General features: G+C 43.2%; 1 protein-coding gene across 3 annotated transcripts in view; it reads right to left on the reverse strand.

Annotated features, from left to right (window-relative positions):
• The window catches only part of DOC2A (double C2 domain alpha), a 53,458-nt gene that overhangs the window by 20,527 nt on the left and 14,330 nt on the right, over positions 1 to 18,601 (reverse strand). For 2 of the 3 annotated variants that reach the window (XM_042471668.1, XM_042471666.1), the window contains exon 2: positions 640 to 886. In XM_042471668.1, coding sequence (XP_042327602.1) covers positions 640 to 886 — 247 coding nt within the window. Of the gene's footprint in view, positions 1 to 639; positions 887 to 3,584; positions 3,689 to 18,601 lie in introns of those variants that run through there. The other variant, XM_042471667.1, reaches the window with a different exon arrangement.

Raw genomic sequence — 18,601 nt, forward strand, 5'->3', positions numbered from 1 at the left:
CTCGGTGTGTGCATGCAGTTTTGGGGATATGTAGGTATAAAATATGCTGTGATAGAGTCTTGTTCACCTGTATGTATGGACTGTGCACTTGTATAAAGTCTCAATGTAAGAACATATTAAGCAGGTGTAGGCAATTGTAGCCCATCTGGGGTTCATTTTCTGCTTTTGAGGGCCAAACAGACTGCCAAAAATGTCCCCCTCCCAAGGAAAAAGAAAAGGAACTAGCTGAGAGTTCACTGGCTGTTTTTAAAAATTGAAATTTTTAGTTTGGACTGTGCAGGAGGCTCCACAATATAGTTTAAAATATGACTTGCCTTCTTCAGAAACTTTTAGCAAAGGCAATTCACTTTTAGAGAGGGGGAGAGAAAGTGTGGTTTGGAAAGACTGGAGAGGGTCAATGGCAATGTAAGCAGCTTTGGGTGGCTACTTGTGGCCTCTAGACCACATATTACACACCTTTGGTGAAAAGGAAAGAAAATGAGTGTATAAGGTGATAGTGCAAGAGAACCTACACATGTTAACAGAGCATGAAGTGTATGGTGCCAGCCAATGGAACCTCTCCCCTGTGTGATAAACAGATGCTTTAAGCCAGAATACCTGAGCCTCCATTGCTGCCTGGAGAATACAGATCACACTTACTGTTCTCATCGGAATCGTATCCATCCGCTGATTCTCCTTCTCCAGTTCCAGAAGATGCAGTCGTTGCCCCTTGGCCTCTTATTCGGTCTCGTGTTGGCAGGACTCCTTCCAGCCCAGGGTGTGGGAAATAAGCTGAGATTTGTGCAATGGGTCGGATTGGCCCTGGGGACACATCGATTGCCATGTGTTCCCGGATTGGGACTGGGGCACGATCTCCACGGCGGACCGTCATTGGCAATGGTGGCACCTGTGGGGGATGAGAAAAGATTTTGATTCAATTTTTGTCTCGATGTTGGGATGTATGCAACACAAACCTTATAATTATTGTTGTATTATGTTTTAGATTATAGCTGCTTGAGTTCAGAAAGATGTGGACAGAAAAATGTTTCTGACACATGCCAGTCTAGAGGCCATATGGTAAGACGAGTGTTTGAAAGTTTACTCCTTTCTTTCATGCTTTGCAGTAGGGAGATCAGTGGGGAGTACTTTCTTTGCAGAGCTTGGTAAAGTCACTTCTTGGACTGGGGTTGAGACTGGGGATTCTCAGAACTGTCTTCCAATAAGTAACTTTACCAGATGTCTGATTCATTGCGTGTTCTCATTTCAGTCTGTGTAGTACAGCATCTGTCCATTTCAGTATCCAGCCAGCTGTTTACAGGAAGCATTCTAATGGGACATGAAGACAGTGACTGTCACCCACACCTCCAAGCAGAGAATAGGCAGTGGTGTGTTGGATGATAAGTTTCTTGTCAATATGGAGTCAAGGATGTGTCAAGCTGCAACAAGTCATGGCCATCAACAAAATGAGACCTGCAACAAAATATTGCAGTAACCTAATCTCCTAGTGGAAGTGCTTCTGGTCCAAGTTCAATTTGTTCATGCCCTCTTCCCAGATATGCCATTCAATACACACACTTTGAGACTTACACTAAACAGTCCACCTACGCTGAATTTACTGAGTCTCAACTGAGTGGTTTTAAACTATTTCTGCATGTTGGGATTCCCTTCTCAGTGCTAATAGAGCCCTCTTCTTTCTCAGTAACACAGTTTTGTCTCCATTCCTATAGGCAATTGGCACTGGAGTTTGTTCTTAGAGGGATTATAGACTTTTGTGTCATAAATGCTCTAATCGCCTTTTAAAGACATTTAAACTCATGGCTGCCGCCTCTATATTCCGAGTCACTGAATTTCATGCATTAATGACATGTTATGGTAAGGTACTTTTGTCTTGTCTTGAATGTCCTGTACATCAGTTTCATAGGTCACCCCTAATTCTAGGAGAGGCAGGTGGGAAGCATTTCCCTACCCACTTTTCCCATATCTTGCATAAGCCTATAAAGCACTGTCACATTCTCCACTCAATCATCTCTCCCCCACAAAAGAAAGACACCCTAAATATTTTTTGATTTTCTCATAGGGAAGGGATTCTATACCCCTTGATTATATGGCATAACTGTGAGATATTTCTGAGTCCTATTTCTGTTCATAGACATGCATGTTCCCTTCTTTCCCACACTACAGGTGTTCCACAGGTGACCATTTTCTGACTGCTTCAATATTTGCCCTAGTGGAGATACATTTGGTGCTAAAACTGAATGTTCCATTTTATGGTGGGGTTTCTCCAGATCTCTCAGTTTCCATTTTCTCCTCCATCAGCTCACTTCCAGTCACATCTGTACAAGCTATGTATGGAATCTGGCTTCCTAGTGCCCATTATTTTATAATGGTATATTTCCATTCATTTGTCACAGAACAAAAATTGTGCCACAATGAGAAAAAAATGTTTGACAGGTCCTTTTAATTTGAAAAATTCAGATTTGAACTATTTGGAGATATTGCACATTTGCCCTGGAGCAAGTTTCACAGAACTCAGTAGAGCTTACTTCTCAGTAAACATGTAGAGAATTGCACTTAAATTGAGTTAAATTAAACAATCACGACACAACTTGTTAGATATTAAAGGCAAAGGTAGCATTCGCTAAAGCATTGGCAAAAAAATCAAAAACCAAAAAAATAACATTCCCAACTCAGATATATAGGCAGAACATGCAGAATGTATTCTTTTTTTCCTGTTTTCTTTTTCTTTTTCCCCTTTTGCTGGGGGTGTAGAGAGACAATAATAATTGAATAAGGAATTTCATTGCTGGAAGCTCAATGGCATTTTGATATAATAGTTTATTTAGAGATCAGCATTCCCGAGAGGGCTATTTTTAATAAATTAGTATTGAAATATGAACCCGTATTAATAGAAGGCGTTCGCTTAATTGAGTTGTCCCCCCCATACTCAGTTGAGACTGAGAGAGAGAATGGTGATTTGTGTAAAGAGTAATTTTTAAAAAAATATTGCTTTGGTCAATCAATTTTCGATTAATTCATCCCTTTCCACAATGGCTCTCTTGTATTCCTTGGCTAGCATTTAACTTACACATATGGATGCGTGTTGCAAACCTCCTATAATCTCCTGACACCTGATTGTTCTCCATGCCAACTTCTCCCCCAGGATATCCCACCTCTGCAAAACAGATCACATCGCCTTCCCTCTAGTTCTTTGATGGATCAATCAAATCTACCTTCAGCTCTACATTCCAAAAAGCACATCTTCTTACTGTCACCTCATCTTTACTCGCATTAGCCCATATATCCCTGCAACTGCATCTAAAAATTACCATTCCCACCCTACCCCAGCAATCTCTTCCATATTGCCCCAGCCTTCTGAAACACCCTCAACACATGCAATAAAACCACTTGAACAACTCCTCCAAGTCCCCCTCTTTTTAAAAGAAACTCTGTCATAGTGTGGCCCCCTGTTTCCTCCACCTGTCTTCCCTCCAGACAACTTGTTTCCCCTAATTGTCCACATATTCCCTGTTTCTACAAAGTGCTGACTCCACCTTTCATTCTCATCCTCCTGGGACCCCAACTCCCACCCCACAGCCCCATCCTACCTGGGTGCTGGTCCTGTCAACAGGTAACAGTGGGGAGGGGTATGGTGCAACAACGAATGAGAGACTGTCGATTGGGGGGATCCCACAGACTTCGAGAGAGAGCAAGCAAGAGGGAGGGAGGGAGGGAGGGAGGAAGAGGGAAAAAAAAAGAGAGAAAGCAAGAGAAGGGGGGTTGCAGGCAGGGAGGTGGAGACAATAGAGAAAAGGAGAAAGGGAGGTGGAGGGTGCTGAGATCTGATTTGCAATACGTACTGTACATAGATTAGATTAGAAGATAGCTGATAAAGGATGGAACTGCATAAGTGTGACATAGATCCTGGAACTGTACATTTGTGGCACAGTTCCTATGTGATGTGCATGTCTGTGTACACATTGAAGCTGTAGAGAAGGAGGGGGAAAGTGACCTGATGTTCCCAATTGATAATCGGCTATAAAGACCGAGGACCGATTTAAGAAAATTTATAGAGTCAGGAAAGGAGTCTGATCTGCAATGCGAGGCAGTACAGTTTGGATCAAATATATGTAGCGCAAGCTCTTCTTTTATGCACCTAGGGGAAAAGATGAGAGAGCACAGAATTATGCATTTTGACTGATCCTGCCCTATCCCTTGGGCTTATGGTGGGTGGTGGGTTTTTTAATGGAAAAGTGGGAGGGGGAGAGAAAGAAACTGCATTAAAATGCAGTCCAAAATAGTCACAAATGGAATGAATTACACAGGGGAGGGAGATCAGATGGGTATTAGATTGGAGCTCCTAGTGTATCTGTATGTGAATGGATGGATGGATGGATGAATGAATGAATAGGAAAAAGAAATCTGCAGTCGGCTGAAAGCTGGGTGAAAAGACAGAAGTGCACTCCTGAGAATATATAGGGAAAACTAAAGAGAGCTGGATGTATTTGTAGACACGGTGATACTGAAGAAAATGTTCAGAAGTGGTCAGGGAGGCAAGGCTTGTCATGGAGAAGATGAAAAAAAGAGGTTTGGGACAGAAATGAATCAAAAACCATTAGCTCTGTTTCTAGAGAAAGGCTATGTGTTTATTCGCTGGGGCTCAACTTTGCTCAGAAACATCTTTTCTTTTTTTTTGGAAGCTCTTCCAACATTCAAGGAGGTGAACCATCTGTACTCAGACAGGAGGGATTTTGTATGTTCCAGGGTTTGGACCATAGTGGTGATGGGGAAATGGATGCCAGGTAAAGCTGCAGGTGGAGGCACACTAGTTGCAGGAACATTTCCAAGAGGTAAATGGGAGGGGGGAATTAAATGAGCCCCAATCCACAAGGAAGTTTTAGAATCCAGTATAAGGATTTTTTTTAAAGGAGCACAGAGATACTGCTTTGACTAAACTCCTGCAGTCCCAACCCACTGCTTCTCCCCTGCTTCCTCAGGCTTTGAGGTCTCCCAATGCAAGAAGACCTTAGTTGCGCCTTCCCCATGACATCTCGTCTTTCATCGGTGCATCTTGAGGTTGAAGGCACAGTTTTGAGGGCAGCTAAAATGTTTGAAGTTGCGTGGCAACATGGCATCCCTTGAATTTGGGGGATTGAAGTTTTTCGCCCCTGTACTTCCCCACCTCCCTCCCCTCTGTTACTATGGCAACTTTGTCCTGGACCGACTCCAGTCCAGGAAATATTTGTGATGCTGCATATGCTGTTGAATGACATTTTCAGTGTTAGTCAAATAGATAAACCTGGGTTTGGATCAGGCAAGGCAATCTGGAGCCAAGAAATCTGAAGTTGCTTGGTTAGTCGGGCTTTTTGATAACTCACTGGTTGCCACTTGATTTCTCAGCGGCTCAATTCATGGAGTTGGTTTTAACTTTGAAGGCCTCCCTGGCTAGGGATCTAAGATGTTCAGCTCTTGAGAATACCACTACCCCCAGAGGCCTGTTTGGGGGCAATTCCTATGGAGTTTATCACACAGATGGGATCCCATGCAAAAACGGGATTTAAACTGGAAAACCCCTGCAAAAGTGGATTGATTTTCAGATGACGTTTAACATTAAACAGGACAGAAAGTGGAAAAAACCTGCAAAAGTGGATTGATTCTCAGGTGACATCAGAGTTAATGAGTACTAACGCAACATTAATCGGGACAGAAAGTCAACAAAATGCACTGCTTTTTTACTTTTGGAAAATCCCAAAAGTAAAAAGTGGCACATTTTCTTGACTTTCTGTCTGGGTTAATGTCGTGTTAATGCTCATTAACCCTGATGTGTCTGAAAAACAACCTGGTTTTGAGGTGTTTCTTTCTGGGTTTTAAATCCTATTTATGCATGGGATTTGAGCAGTTTGCCTCTGTCTGATAAACTCCTAGAATCAAAGTATCATAGAGTTGGAAAGAGACTCCAAGGACCATCCAGTCCAACCCCCTGCCATGCAGGAACACACAATTAAAGCACCCCCAACAGATGGCCATCCAGCCTCTGTTTAAAAACCTCCAAAGAAGGAGAGCCCATTACTCTCAAAGGGAGCATGTTCCACTGTCAAACAGCTCTTACTGTCAGGAAGTTCCTCCTAATGTTTAGGTGGAATCTCTTTTCCACCTAAACATACCCATCAACTGTCTCAATTTGGCAGGGAGAGTCCTGATTAATCCTATGCTGTCCCACATTTTTAGTTACTGTACTTTTAAAATGTCCTATTTTCATTCTTCTTCTCTCACTTTCCCCCTTTGTCATCAGGTTACTTCAGTTCTGCAAACTGAGTTCAAAGTGCAAAAGAATTTGCATTCCGTTAACTCAGCAGGGACCAGAGGAGAGAGATAGGATGGGGGACACCTGGCTGAATGAGACTAAGTGTAAGGGATCTAGAAGTCCTAGTAGACCACAAGTTCAACATCAGTCAACAGTGTGAGGCACCTAAAAAGATCACTGCAAATCTAGGCTGCATCAATACAAGTCTAGTGTCTAGATCAAGGGACGTAATAGTGACACTCTGTTCTGCTTTAGTCAGGCCTCACCTGAAATATTGTGTCCAGTTCTGGGCCCCACAATTCAAAAAGGATGTTGAGAAGCTGGAGCGTGTCCAGAGAAGGGCGACCAAAATGGTGAAGGGTCTGGAAACCATGCCTTATGAGGAGAGACTCAGGGAGCTAGGTAGGCTTAGCCTGAAGAAGAGAAAGTTTAGAGGTGATATGATAGCCCTGTTTAAATATTTGAAGGGATGCCATATTGATGATGGAGCAAGCTTGTTTTCTGCTGCTCCAGAGAATAGGGCCCAGAACAATGGATGCAAGCTCCAGGAAAATAGATTCCACTTCAACATTAGGAAGAACTGCCTGATACCAAGAGCTGTTTGACAGTAGAACACACCCCCTTGGAGTGTGGTGGAATCTCCTTCTTTGGAGGTCTTTAAACAGAGCCTGGATGGCCCTCTGTCAGAGGTGCTTTGACTATGTATTCCTGCATGGCAGAACCTTGTGGTCTCTTCCAACTCTATGATTCTATGAAAGGAAGGGGACATCATTTTATTCTGGCTTAGGAAAAAGCAAACTGCTGCAGCCTCTCCTAGCTTGTGTGGTCTTCCCCATTAATAACATTTGCCATCTTGACCACACTCTGATGTTGGCTACACACATCCCAGTTTTCATCTGTGAAATGTTGGAGTGTATGAAAAAAGACTTCCTTGCTCCCAGACATTAGAACTGGTGGAAGGAAATTATGGGCCCTTCCAGATGGTGTTGCATGCGTCTCCCAGCATTTCACACCACTGGGTTATGTTGGCTAGGGCTGATGGGAATTCTGCTCCAACAACATTTGGGGACTGCATGATTCTTCCCCCGTAGCAGAATGAAATACCATGGTCACTTTAGTTTTAGAAAAACTGTGACAGCACCTTTTTACATTTTTTTTAAAAAAATACTACACTAATGATACTTCCTTCTCAAATTGGTTTTAGTTCCTGTTAACTCCCTGAGGTGCTATTTCTTTTCTTTTTTTCTTGCTGGATTAGTAGAAGAAACATAAATAACAACATATAAAACAATACATAAATTAATTTAAAAGTTGCATGAAGCCGGAAAAGTTACTTTTTAAAGCTAGCTGGGGGATTTTGGGCATAGTGGACCAAAGGGAAACTTTTCTCAGCTCTATAGTTTTTTGTGGGTTTTTCAGGCTATGTGGCCATGTTCTAGAAGATTTTCTTCCTGACGTTTCGCCAGCATCTGTGGCTGGCATCTTCAGAGAATGCTTTGCCTGGAAAAAGTGGGTCTATATATACTGTGTGAGCCTGGGAATGCAGGAGTGATTTGCATGTGTATTGTTCTGTTTCTGATGGCAGGCCTCAGGCTGGGAGGCTAATGCAAAAGAGGATTAGTATCTGCTAATTGGTGATCATTATCTGCTGGAAAAGCCCCTGACTCTGGGTGGTTTCCCATTTGCATTTACTGAGTCCTTATTTTGCTATTCCTCAGGACTGGTAGCCAAATTTTCTTCACTTTAAGGGTTTCTTCTTTCCGGTTGAAATTATCCAGATGTTTGTGGATTTCAATGGCTTCCCTGTGCATCCTGACATGGTACTGGTTGGCATGGTCCAGAATTTCAGTGTTTTCAAACAGTATTTTATGCCCAGGATGGTTTGTGGCATGTTTCTCAGCTCCTTTTTCAGACCAAGACTTCTTTTTCATGATGGGGATTCATCTCTTTGGAATATGTGGAATTAATAATATAGAGGAAAATGAGAAGAACCCCCCCCCCCCCTTTCTCAATATTGCCTAGCCAGCAAACCAAATTAGGATAGAAGATCAGAGAAGAACATGGAATCAGAACTCCTTGAGGTGGAGCGAAGTGCCCCACAAATCATCTGAGGTTTTAGCTGTCTGGACCTCATTACAAACTACAAGGCTTGTTTGAGCTAGGGCTGCAAACTTTAATCAATTTATCAAGGTAATTAATCAATCAACCTGTCAGTGTTTTTTTAAAAAGCAAACCAATTAACCTGATAATTGGGGCACCAACTCCTTTCCCGTTGAAGAAAATTCTGGGTGTCTAAACAGCCACACCAGTGCCTTGCGGTGAGTGTTCAGCAGTGCTGAAAAACTGTGGATGATCTGCACGTATCTCTTGATTCTGCAGGGGTTTACCAAGCAAAAGCGGAAAACCTCCAGCCTGCTGAGAGATTGGAGCAGTGTCAGCTTTTGTTGTCTCTGAACATGCCAGTTAAACCCATAACTCAAAGAAAGTTAGAGTGTGTGTTACCTGTCTTCACAAATCTGCCGGGAATAAGAAAGATGCCTTTCTGCCCTTTGAAAGCTGAGCGACAGCATTTTGTTTCTGTTTTGTTTTAAAATATAAAGCCATCTCCTTAAACTGTCAGGATGCTCCTTTAGTGAGATGCTGCTGTATGCAAGTATATGTAGATATTATTGCTTCTGCAGACAAATGCATTGATTCTTCAGTTTCTTTAATGAGGAAAAGTGAAAGAATTAACTGCATAAAAGACTTTGATCCAGTGCAAGGAGCGCATTATTCCCCCCCCCCCCCCCACACACACATTTATTCTCTAGAACAGTGACAAAAGGAGGTACTTTCTCACATAACACATATTTTTCTTATAACACTTATTTAATCTTTCGAACCCAATGCAACAAAATGTAGTGAAGGTTACCAACTTGGATGGTTAAGAGGATAAGGGAAAGTCATGGAGAGTAAGGCTATCAATGACAGTTAAATTAATTTAATTTTTATTTATTACAATATTTATACCCTGCCTTATATCAAAAGATTTCAGGGGGGGCTTACAAATGACATTAAAACAAGCTACAGAGCCTAAAGCAATAAAAATAAGTTAAAAGCATATTAAACATCATAATGAATTAAAAACAGATTTAAAAGATTTAATTTTTTTAAAAGCTATGTAAAACAGTATTTTACGACCCTAGTGACCAGGCTTTAATTCCTGCTTGACCATGAAACCCACTGAGGAACCTTTGGCAAGTCACATACTCTCAGCCTTAGGGAAGGCAATGGCAAACCTCCGAACAAATCTTGCCAAGAAAATCCCATGAGTCTTGGGGTCAAGATAGGTTGGAAAAGACTTGAAGGCACACAATAACAACAAAACAGCATTTCAGATGAATTAATGAGACCCAAAGGCCTTAATGAATAGCCAAGTTTTCACTTGGCACCTGAATGAAATGAGTGTTGGTGCCAATTGGGCCTCCCATAGCCCAACACAGCATATTGATCCCACTGGTGGGACACGGAGGAGCCTACCCCACCAGCAGACCTCAATCCTCAGGCAGGAACATATGAGGAGAGGTGTTCCCTCAAGTATCAAGGCCCCACACTGTTTAGGGCTTTAAATGTTATCATAAGAACTTGATTAAGACTGGAAAAGAACTGGCAGCCAGTGCAGTTTTTTAAAAAAAGACTGGTGTTAATTTTTACATTGGCTGCCCATACCTATACAGTATGTTACCTTTTGGATCAGAGGAAGAGAGGAAGTAGTCATAGAAGTTTATTGCATGGCTTAATAATCTGTTTAATCTTTATCCATTTTAAGTCTTAATTAGGGCTGCATCCTGATCTTATCAGAAGGTTTTTGCCACCGAATCTGCTACACATCCTGGGTACAGCCCTGCTTCCAGGAGCATTCCTTGTAGCTCTTTTCGGATCTGGGAGTTTTCTGGCTTAAGAAAATTGCTCTTGGAAGCAGGGATGCAGCTGGGATGTATTCAGGCAGCAGATTTGGTGGCAAAAACCTTCCAATAAGATCAGGATGCAGCCTGAATTAAGACTTAAACTGGATGGGGTAAAATGGATTATTAAGCCATGCAACAAGCTCCATAGAATCATACTTGGTCAAATAACATCATCATAGAGTTGGAAGAAACCCCAAGGGCAATCCAGTCCAACTCCACTCTATCATGCAAAAAGAAACAATCAAAGCAATCCTGACAGATGGCCATCCAGCCTCTTTTTAAAAACCTCCAAAGAAGGAGACTCCACCACTTTCCAAGGGAGTGTGTTCCATTGTTTTACAGCTCCTGCTGGCAGAAAGTTCTTCCTAATGTTGAGGTGGAATCTCTTTTCCTCTAGTTTGCATCCTTTGCTCATGTCCTAGGACATTATCAGACAAGGGAAATTGGAAGTATAATCCAATGGCAATCTGAACACAATCATGAGGTTTAACACTATTGTGTGATAGACTACCACACACAATTTCCATCAATGGGAAGTCAGTCTGAACATAATCATGGGGTTTCATGTTATTGTGTGAGAGGCGATCACATGCAGTTTCGAGCAATGGCAAGCTATTTTCAGGCAATGGGAAGTCAGTTCAAACGCAATTCAAATTCACGTAAATTCACTCAACTAGCGAATTCATGTGAATGCATTCTGGCCCCACTTTCTTTTCATCTGAAATTAAGAGAAATTCCTCCCGTGTAATAAACTCTCTAGTCTCTGGAGCAGCAGAAAAAAAAATCTTGCCTCATCCTCAGCATGACATCCTTTCAAATATTTAAGCATGACTATCACATCACCTCTTAATTGTCTCTTCCCCAGGCTAAACTTATCCAACTCTCTAAGTCACACCTCACAGGGCATGGTATCTAGACATTTCACCATTTTGGTCGCTTTCCTCTGGCCTTGCTCCAGCTTGTCAATTTCCCTCTTGAATATCTCTAAATGCCAATTTAGTCCTCTAGATGCCAGTTGTAGGGGAACACAGTCAAGATGTTGCCTTTGGGCACATGTCCTAGTTTTGGGCTTGCCAGAAGCCGCCTAGTTGGCCACTGTGGGATACAGAATGCTAGCTGCGAGAGGCTTTTGGTTGGGCCAAGCACTGTTCCTATGTAGGTTTTTTGGTGTTGTTGTTTGTTGTTGGATGCCTTCAAGTTGTTTCTGACTTATGATGATCCTAAGGAGAACCTATCGTGGGGTTGGCAAAATTTGTTCAGAAGAGGCTTGCATTGTCTTCCCCTTCAGCTGAGAGAATGTGACATGCCCAAGGTCACCTAGTGGATTTCATGGCCAAGCTGGGAATCAAACCCTGATCCCCAGAGTAATAGTTTTACATCACATTTAAAATGGTATTTCCTATCCTATTTTTGATATGAATGTAAGTCATTCATTGGCTGGCACTACCTCTTTTCTTCTGTTTCTATTCTGAATGTACCATATTTATACAAGCAGACCTCCAGGAGAGCACAGGGACTCTGACCTCAACAAGGTGGTGAATCCATTGTGAGTTTAGCCTGAACTTTCATGGATCTGTCGAAGGAGTTGACCACTATCACGAAATCAGACATCTCCTTTACAGTTGGGACTAAAAACCAGAGTGGAGGCACCATCCTTGTGTCATTAAGAGTCACCTGCAGCCAATGTACCCACTGGGTACAAAAAGATGCTTAGGAATCAGGATTGGGGATCTTCTCCCTCTAGAGGGCACTGGATCCTATATATTTCTGGACTCTTTGTCTGGTGGTGGTTGCAGTGGTGTTCACATCAGAGACACCAAAGGGCCTGGCCTCCCTGGGTTGATTTTCCTCTGAGCCACAGCTAGAAGAAGGATCAATTCAATTCTCTTTCCAGCCATTAATTTTCTCCGCTATCTGTCAAGTTCTGAAGGGAGAGAGGGGTGAGAGACTGGAGAACAGTGAGTTTAATTAAGCAGATAAGCAGCAAGGGGATGGGACGGAAACAGTTTCCCCAATTGCCTTAGACCCCTAGCCACCCAAAACCAAGCCCCAGATTTCCCACTGTGAACGTGGGTGGGAGCAGGAACCAGGAGAAAGGGAGAGAAAATTATAATAGTTTTGTTTGATCTCTTTCTTTCATATTAATTGACCGCCTGATTAGAATGCAGTTGCAGTCCAAGTGGCGGGTGACATTTTGTTCCTGTCCCAGTCGCTGTACATGACATACCTGACATTTGGAGATGTGGGATGTGGAGTGGTTGGGTGGTAATGGTGGGGGTACCTCTCAAAACTGTGGCTTCCACTTCCCAGCCGCTGCCAGAATCCCACCTCCCCCCTTTTTCCCAAGCCCCTTGATAATCCTAGCACAGCCTGTCCAGATTTTGCTTGGCACGTTTCTATCTTCAGCTGCTATTCCTGGAAGCATTTTCACACCCGCCTCCGGGGCTGTTTATGTGTGTGTGTGTGGAGGAGTAGTGGGTGTGGAGGAAAGCATCTTGCACAGAAGCTTGTGCGTGTGTGTGTGTGTGTGTGTGTGTGTGTGAGAGAGAGAGAGAGAGAGAGAGAGAGAGAGAGAGCAAGCATGATATTTTGGTTTCTGGATCTGGGTGCTGACACCTGTCTCTGGAGGCGTCGAGGGAACTGAGCAGAGGCAAGAGTTTGGAGCTGAAATCTCTGCCAACACCTTGTCCAAAAACTCTCCAAGAGTGATCTACAGAAGGGATCTGATTTCACCAGAAATTTCAGCTGCTTGAATTTACACCACCTCCACATGTCTTGGGATTTCCCTCAACTCTCTTTAGGAATCCTATTCCTGACCCATGAATCCCATATTTGTGATCCATTGTGGTGTTGCATGGCACGGGGGCAACAAGCCAAGCCTAAGACCTGAGAGGAAGCACTAAGGCTGCATCTACATTGCAGAGTCAATGCAGTTTGACATGGCTTTAACTGACATGGCTCAATGCAATGGAATTCTGGAATTTTTAGTTTTGTGTGACATTTAGCCTTCTTTCTCAGAGAGCTCTGATACTACAACAACTGCAAATCCCAGGATTCCATAGGATGGAGGCTTGACAGTTAAAGCAGTGTCAAACTGCATTAATTTTGTGGTGTGGCAGCAGCCTAGGTGGCAGTCCCCAAAACATCTAAGATTTGCCCAAGACATTTTTGCTGTCTGAAACAAAAGCCAAATTTCTCTTCTACACAGCCATTAAAGATGCATGAGCCCTTTCCAGTTTTTCATCTGGCATCCCTGGTGTCAGCTGGTGGAGTCCATACCTGGGAGGTGGTGATTTCACACTTGGTTTTAGTTTATAATTTTAAGGGATCTACTTAAAGTGCTGGTTGCTAGCCCCCAAATTGATTTCAGCACCTTGGATGGTTCCTGTGTTGTTTGGTCTAAAATCCAGAGTGGATTGACTGGCTCATTGAGCTAGATGCCACCAACCACCAACTCTCCCAATGTGGGAAGGAGAATCCCAATAGCAGGATGCCACAGTGGAGAAAGCCCTGCCTTTTAACTTCACGCAATTGGTTGTTCCCACTGATGGGACACAGAAGGGGCTTATCAGGCCCACACAACTCTGCTTTCTATCATTGTGCCATCATGCTGCCTGATGGTATGAGAGGAAGAGTGCTAGGTTTTGATCAAGGAAATCTGGGCTCAAAATACCTGACCAACCACAAAACCCACTGGGCCACTCATAATTTCTTGACCTAATCCACCTCGCAAGTGGCTGTGGTGGTGATTTATGCTTTCCCGAGTCCCTTATATAAAGGGCAACATATAAATATTTTGAGGGGATTTGGCTTATGATGTTTCTTTATTGTATAGATCAGGGGTCGGCAATCTACGGCCCGCAGGCCACATGCGGCCTGTCGAGCCGTTGGGACCGGCCCCAGCTCGGTCCTGCTGCCGACTGCTGCCACCAAAGGCCCCGTAGGGCCTTTGGCCTGTCGCGGAAGCACATGGGGCCTCCAGCGCAGGTGCGTGGGGCCATTGGCCTCTAGCACAGGCACATGGGGAGGAGGAGGAGGAGGAGGAGGGAGGACAGAAGGAAGGAGGAGGAGGAAGGAAGGAGAAGCAGGAGGAGGAAGAAGAAGAAGAGCAGGAGGAGGAGGAGGAGGAGGATTTCCATTCCATTTTTACAGGTCTGCTTTGTTTTAACGATGATGATGATGATGATGATGATGATGATGATGATGATGATGATGATGGGGATGGTGATGGGGATGGTGATGGGGATGGTGATATTGATGTGAGCCAGCTTCAGAGGCATGGTCAATGTAAATTGCTGTGATTTTTACAAACTCATGCGCAGTGAAGAAAAACCACAGTCCTTTGACCAAGTACACACTTCTGAGAAGTACACTTAGTGCAAGAACTGTGAAACCACCTTGGCATGTTCAATATGCATAGCCATGTGAACCCATGTTCAGTGTGAAACCCAAAGAGTTTGGTTATGCAATAAGCCTCTGAAATATGCAAGAGGCCATCTTAAGTAAAGCCATGTTCAATGCCCAAATGTGCTGTTTGGAATGGGGGAGGGGGGGTTGGCCAGAAAGGGAAGTCCATTTCTGCCATCTGTCTAGGAATAATGCCGAAATGTCCTCCACTTTGATCATGCCTAAGAAACATGCATTTATATTAACATTTAAAAAAAAAATCATCAATTTTTTGCATGTCCTCCATTTTAAAAAATGTGTCCTCCATTTGAAAATGTCATCCTACATTATTTAATTATTTAATTATTATCCCCCCCCCCCCCCGTTGTCTGGGGGACACCAACCCGGCCCCTGCTCAAAAAGGTTGCCTACCCCTGGTATAGATTGTGCAAATTGATAGGTAAGTGATGTAGACAGTATTAACTGGATGGAGTTTATCAGACAAGGAAAATTGGAAGTATAATCCAATGGCAATCCAAACGCAATCATGGGGTTTCATGTTATTGCGTGATAGACTACCACATGCAAATTCGGGCAATGGCATGCTATTTTCAGGCAATGGGAAGCCAGTTTGAACGCAATTCACATTTACGTAAATTTGCTGAACTAGCGAATTCACGTGAATGCGTTCCCCACTTTCTTTTCATTCGAAATTAAGAGAAAAAATTCCTCTCATGTTATAAAGTCCAATGTCTCTGTAAAGCCTTAATAATGGTCTCTCCCATGATCCAGATAGTTGGGACCAGAATAACCAAAGATGAGGACATCTTTGTCAATTACAGTTTCTCTGCAAGTGAACTCCTTCTACAGAATAAGATCACATTAGCACCTCTCCCAAATAATGGGTTCTCATTCTTTTTTGTATATATATCCCTTCTGCATAAATGTTTTGTATGGGATGACATGAAATGGCAACTGAGTAAAGTAACTTTCCTCCCCAGTCAGGGTTTCAGTTTTCATGGTTCCACAAGGGAGCCAAGGAGCTTACCGCACTTACCTTAGAACGGCCCCTGAGCATTCTTAAAGGGGCCGTTCTGGGAACGGGAAGTGGTGGGCAATGCTGTATATTGCACAGCGAGAATGCCGCCGCCGCTGCCGAGCATTCCCCATCTGTTCTGGGAGCGTTCCCCAGGGCTGATCGCTTTCTCAAGCATTCTCGAAAATTGGCCCTCTAGAACGCTTCAAGAACAGAAGGGGAACACTCGGTGGCGGCGTTCTCGCTGTGCAATATACAGCGTTCCCCACCACTTCCCATTCCCAGAACGGCCCCTTTAAGAATGCTCAGGGGCCGTTCTAAGGTAAGTGCGGTAAACAAGACTGGATTTCTTAAGAACAAACTCCATGTACTACTCTGCGGTTTACTACAGCTTTCTATTGGGTGATTGCCTTGATGGCTGTGTTCCCAGCTGAAGGAAAAGTGCAACATAGAAGGAGTTGTCTGATTTGGCGTCAGACCGGTGGTCTGTCTAGTCAGAGGACCAGCCAGCTTGGCCTACATGGGGCTGTCTAGAGTCCCACTGCCTTTGTTTTATTTAACTGGTGGCCTGTACTCGCAGAATAGACACATAGTGACCTTCTCGCACAGCAAGTGTTGACAGCAGAAATCCCTTAAGTGAAGCAGAGGGTGTGAAGTGCAGGAGAGGCTTTGAGAGGGATCTATAAAACGTGTCTCAGTCTGCATTTGTTTGGGTTCACTAAAGTGTATGAACATTGGCAGAAAATAAAAGGATAGGAAGTTGTCTCATACCATATTGAAGCACATTATTGTTCCACCTAAGCTAGTATTGTCAGCTTTGACTGGCAGGAACGTGCTGAGATTTCAGGAAGGATTTTATCCTAGGCCCACCTGGAGATCCTTGGTACAGTTGACCCTCCATATCCATGGATTTTTTATCCACAGATTCAACCATCCATGGCTTAATTTCCCCCCCAAAAAAACATAAATTCCAAAAAGCAAAGCTTGATTTTGTTGTTTTCTATAAGGGACACCATTTTACTATGCCATTGTATTTAATGGGACTTGAGCATCCATGGATTTTGGTATCCATGGAGGTCTTGGGACCAAACCCCAGCAGACACCAAGGGCCCACTGTATTACCTGCTGGCCTCCCCTTCAAGTCCTAACCAGTTCTGGTTCTCCTCTGCTTAGCTTCCAGGTTTAAATGAGATCAGACATGTAGAGTAGAATACCTTTCAACATTTCACAGAGCCAAAATGGATACATGAGGCAAAGTAATTTCAGAGAGTGGTCAAGATGGTAAAAATTATTAATGAGGAGTGAGGAGTGAGGTGACGTTCAGTGGGAGAATAAATGAGGACCCTCCATAATTTTTTAAAATTAAAATTTCAAATGTTAAAATGTTAAAATTTATTTTTTAAAAAGTTTTTTAAAAAAATATTCTTGTAAAATTTTCTTTAAAAATGGTACATTTTAACCAAATCTTCACTATGTATATGTAAATACATTTAGGTTATGTGTATGATATTGTAATTTGAAGATATAATTTTAATTTTGCTTCTTGTTGATATCACAGTTATTAGCATTACATTCAGTGGTATATGGGAATTATGATTTACAAGTAACATTAGTACAAAAAACATGACCAAGGATTCTATATAGTGGAAATAGGATCTGGTCAATGGGGTGGTGGGGGTGGTGACATCATGACTGACCGCACCGGGTGACACCAACTTTAGGGACGCCACTGGTTTCCCCACATCTCATGTTTAATACAAACCTCCCCACCCTAAATCTAACCCAAAGCTCAGTCTCGCTTCCTGGACTTTCTTTGCAACAATCAGTTTCAGTTTCAATGGCTGATTTATAAGGAGACAGGGCTGCATTTATGACATGAGGAGTTATTATTATTATTATTATTTACATTATTTATACCCCGCCCTTCAGCCCTAATGGCTCTCAGAGTGGCTTACAATTATTATTTTTAATAAGACAGTTCCCTGCCCTCAGGCCTGCAATCTAAAAGACACGACACAAAAGGAGAAGGGAATGGTGGTGGGGAAGGCGATGAGGTCCAGTGGTTCTTCTCTCCCTCTGATGCCTGGACCAAGGCAGATGGACTAGAGGGAGGGCTCTTATTCTTCAGACTAGCCCTGGTGGAGCTGGGCCAGCCTATTCACTCCCTCATAGGCCTAAGGATGACAGTTATGGAGGGAGGAGCCTCTATCTTCAGGCTAGCCCTGATGGAGCTGGGCCAGCCTATTCACTCCCTCCCAGGCCGAAGGATGACAGTTATGGAGGGAGGAGCCTCTATCTTCAGGCTAGCCCCTGATGGAGCTGGGCCAGCCTGAAGTTATTAGCGGATGTCAGACTGTAATGGAAAAGGCTGAGCCCTTTTCTCTCATGTAGTTTAGAAAATACATTGTTGACATTACAATATGTCTATCATCTGGGCAATCATAAGAAGGTGAGGGAGACAGGGGTGTAGCCAGTGTTGGAGAAGAGTCTGGAGTCTCATTATGGAGAAGAGGGGAACACACCAGAAATCTGAGTTGAAAAACATCTAGACTCTGTTGGGGTATATGATATGTATATCTGAGTGCGGAGGGGGTTTGGCCTAGAATCTGGTGGAACTGAATCAAGGATTGTGTTCAGACGGGATCTGAAAATTGCTCTGAAGCAGATAGGAACAACTGTCTGAAAATGGATCCAAAGACCGACTTGAAACACTAAAACATAGCTGCTCAGTTAGTTGCCTAGCAAAGGCATCAAAGACATTTTTGATTGGCATCTAAGAATTGCTCCAGGAATACATTTGGAGAGTTCCATGGTAAGTACAGATGATGACTAGAAATACATTTGGAAAAATCACTGGAAAAATCCTTTAAAACCAGCTGGTCTAGCATCCCATAAAGAAAATGGAAGGGATGAATATCCAGGTGCATAAGATCTGGCAATTTTCCCTGCTCC

The sequence above is a fragment of the Sceloporus undulatus genome, chromosome 6, assembly GCF_019175285.1.
Source record: "Sceloporus undulatus isolate JIND9_A2432 ecotype Alabama chromosome 6, SceUnd_v1.1, whole genome shotgun sequence".
NCBI lineage: Eukaryota > Metazoa > Chordata > Lepidosauria > Squamata > Phrynosomatidae > Sceloporus > Sceloporus undulatus.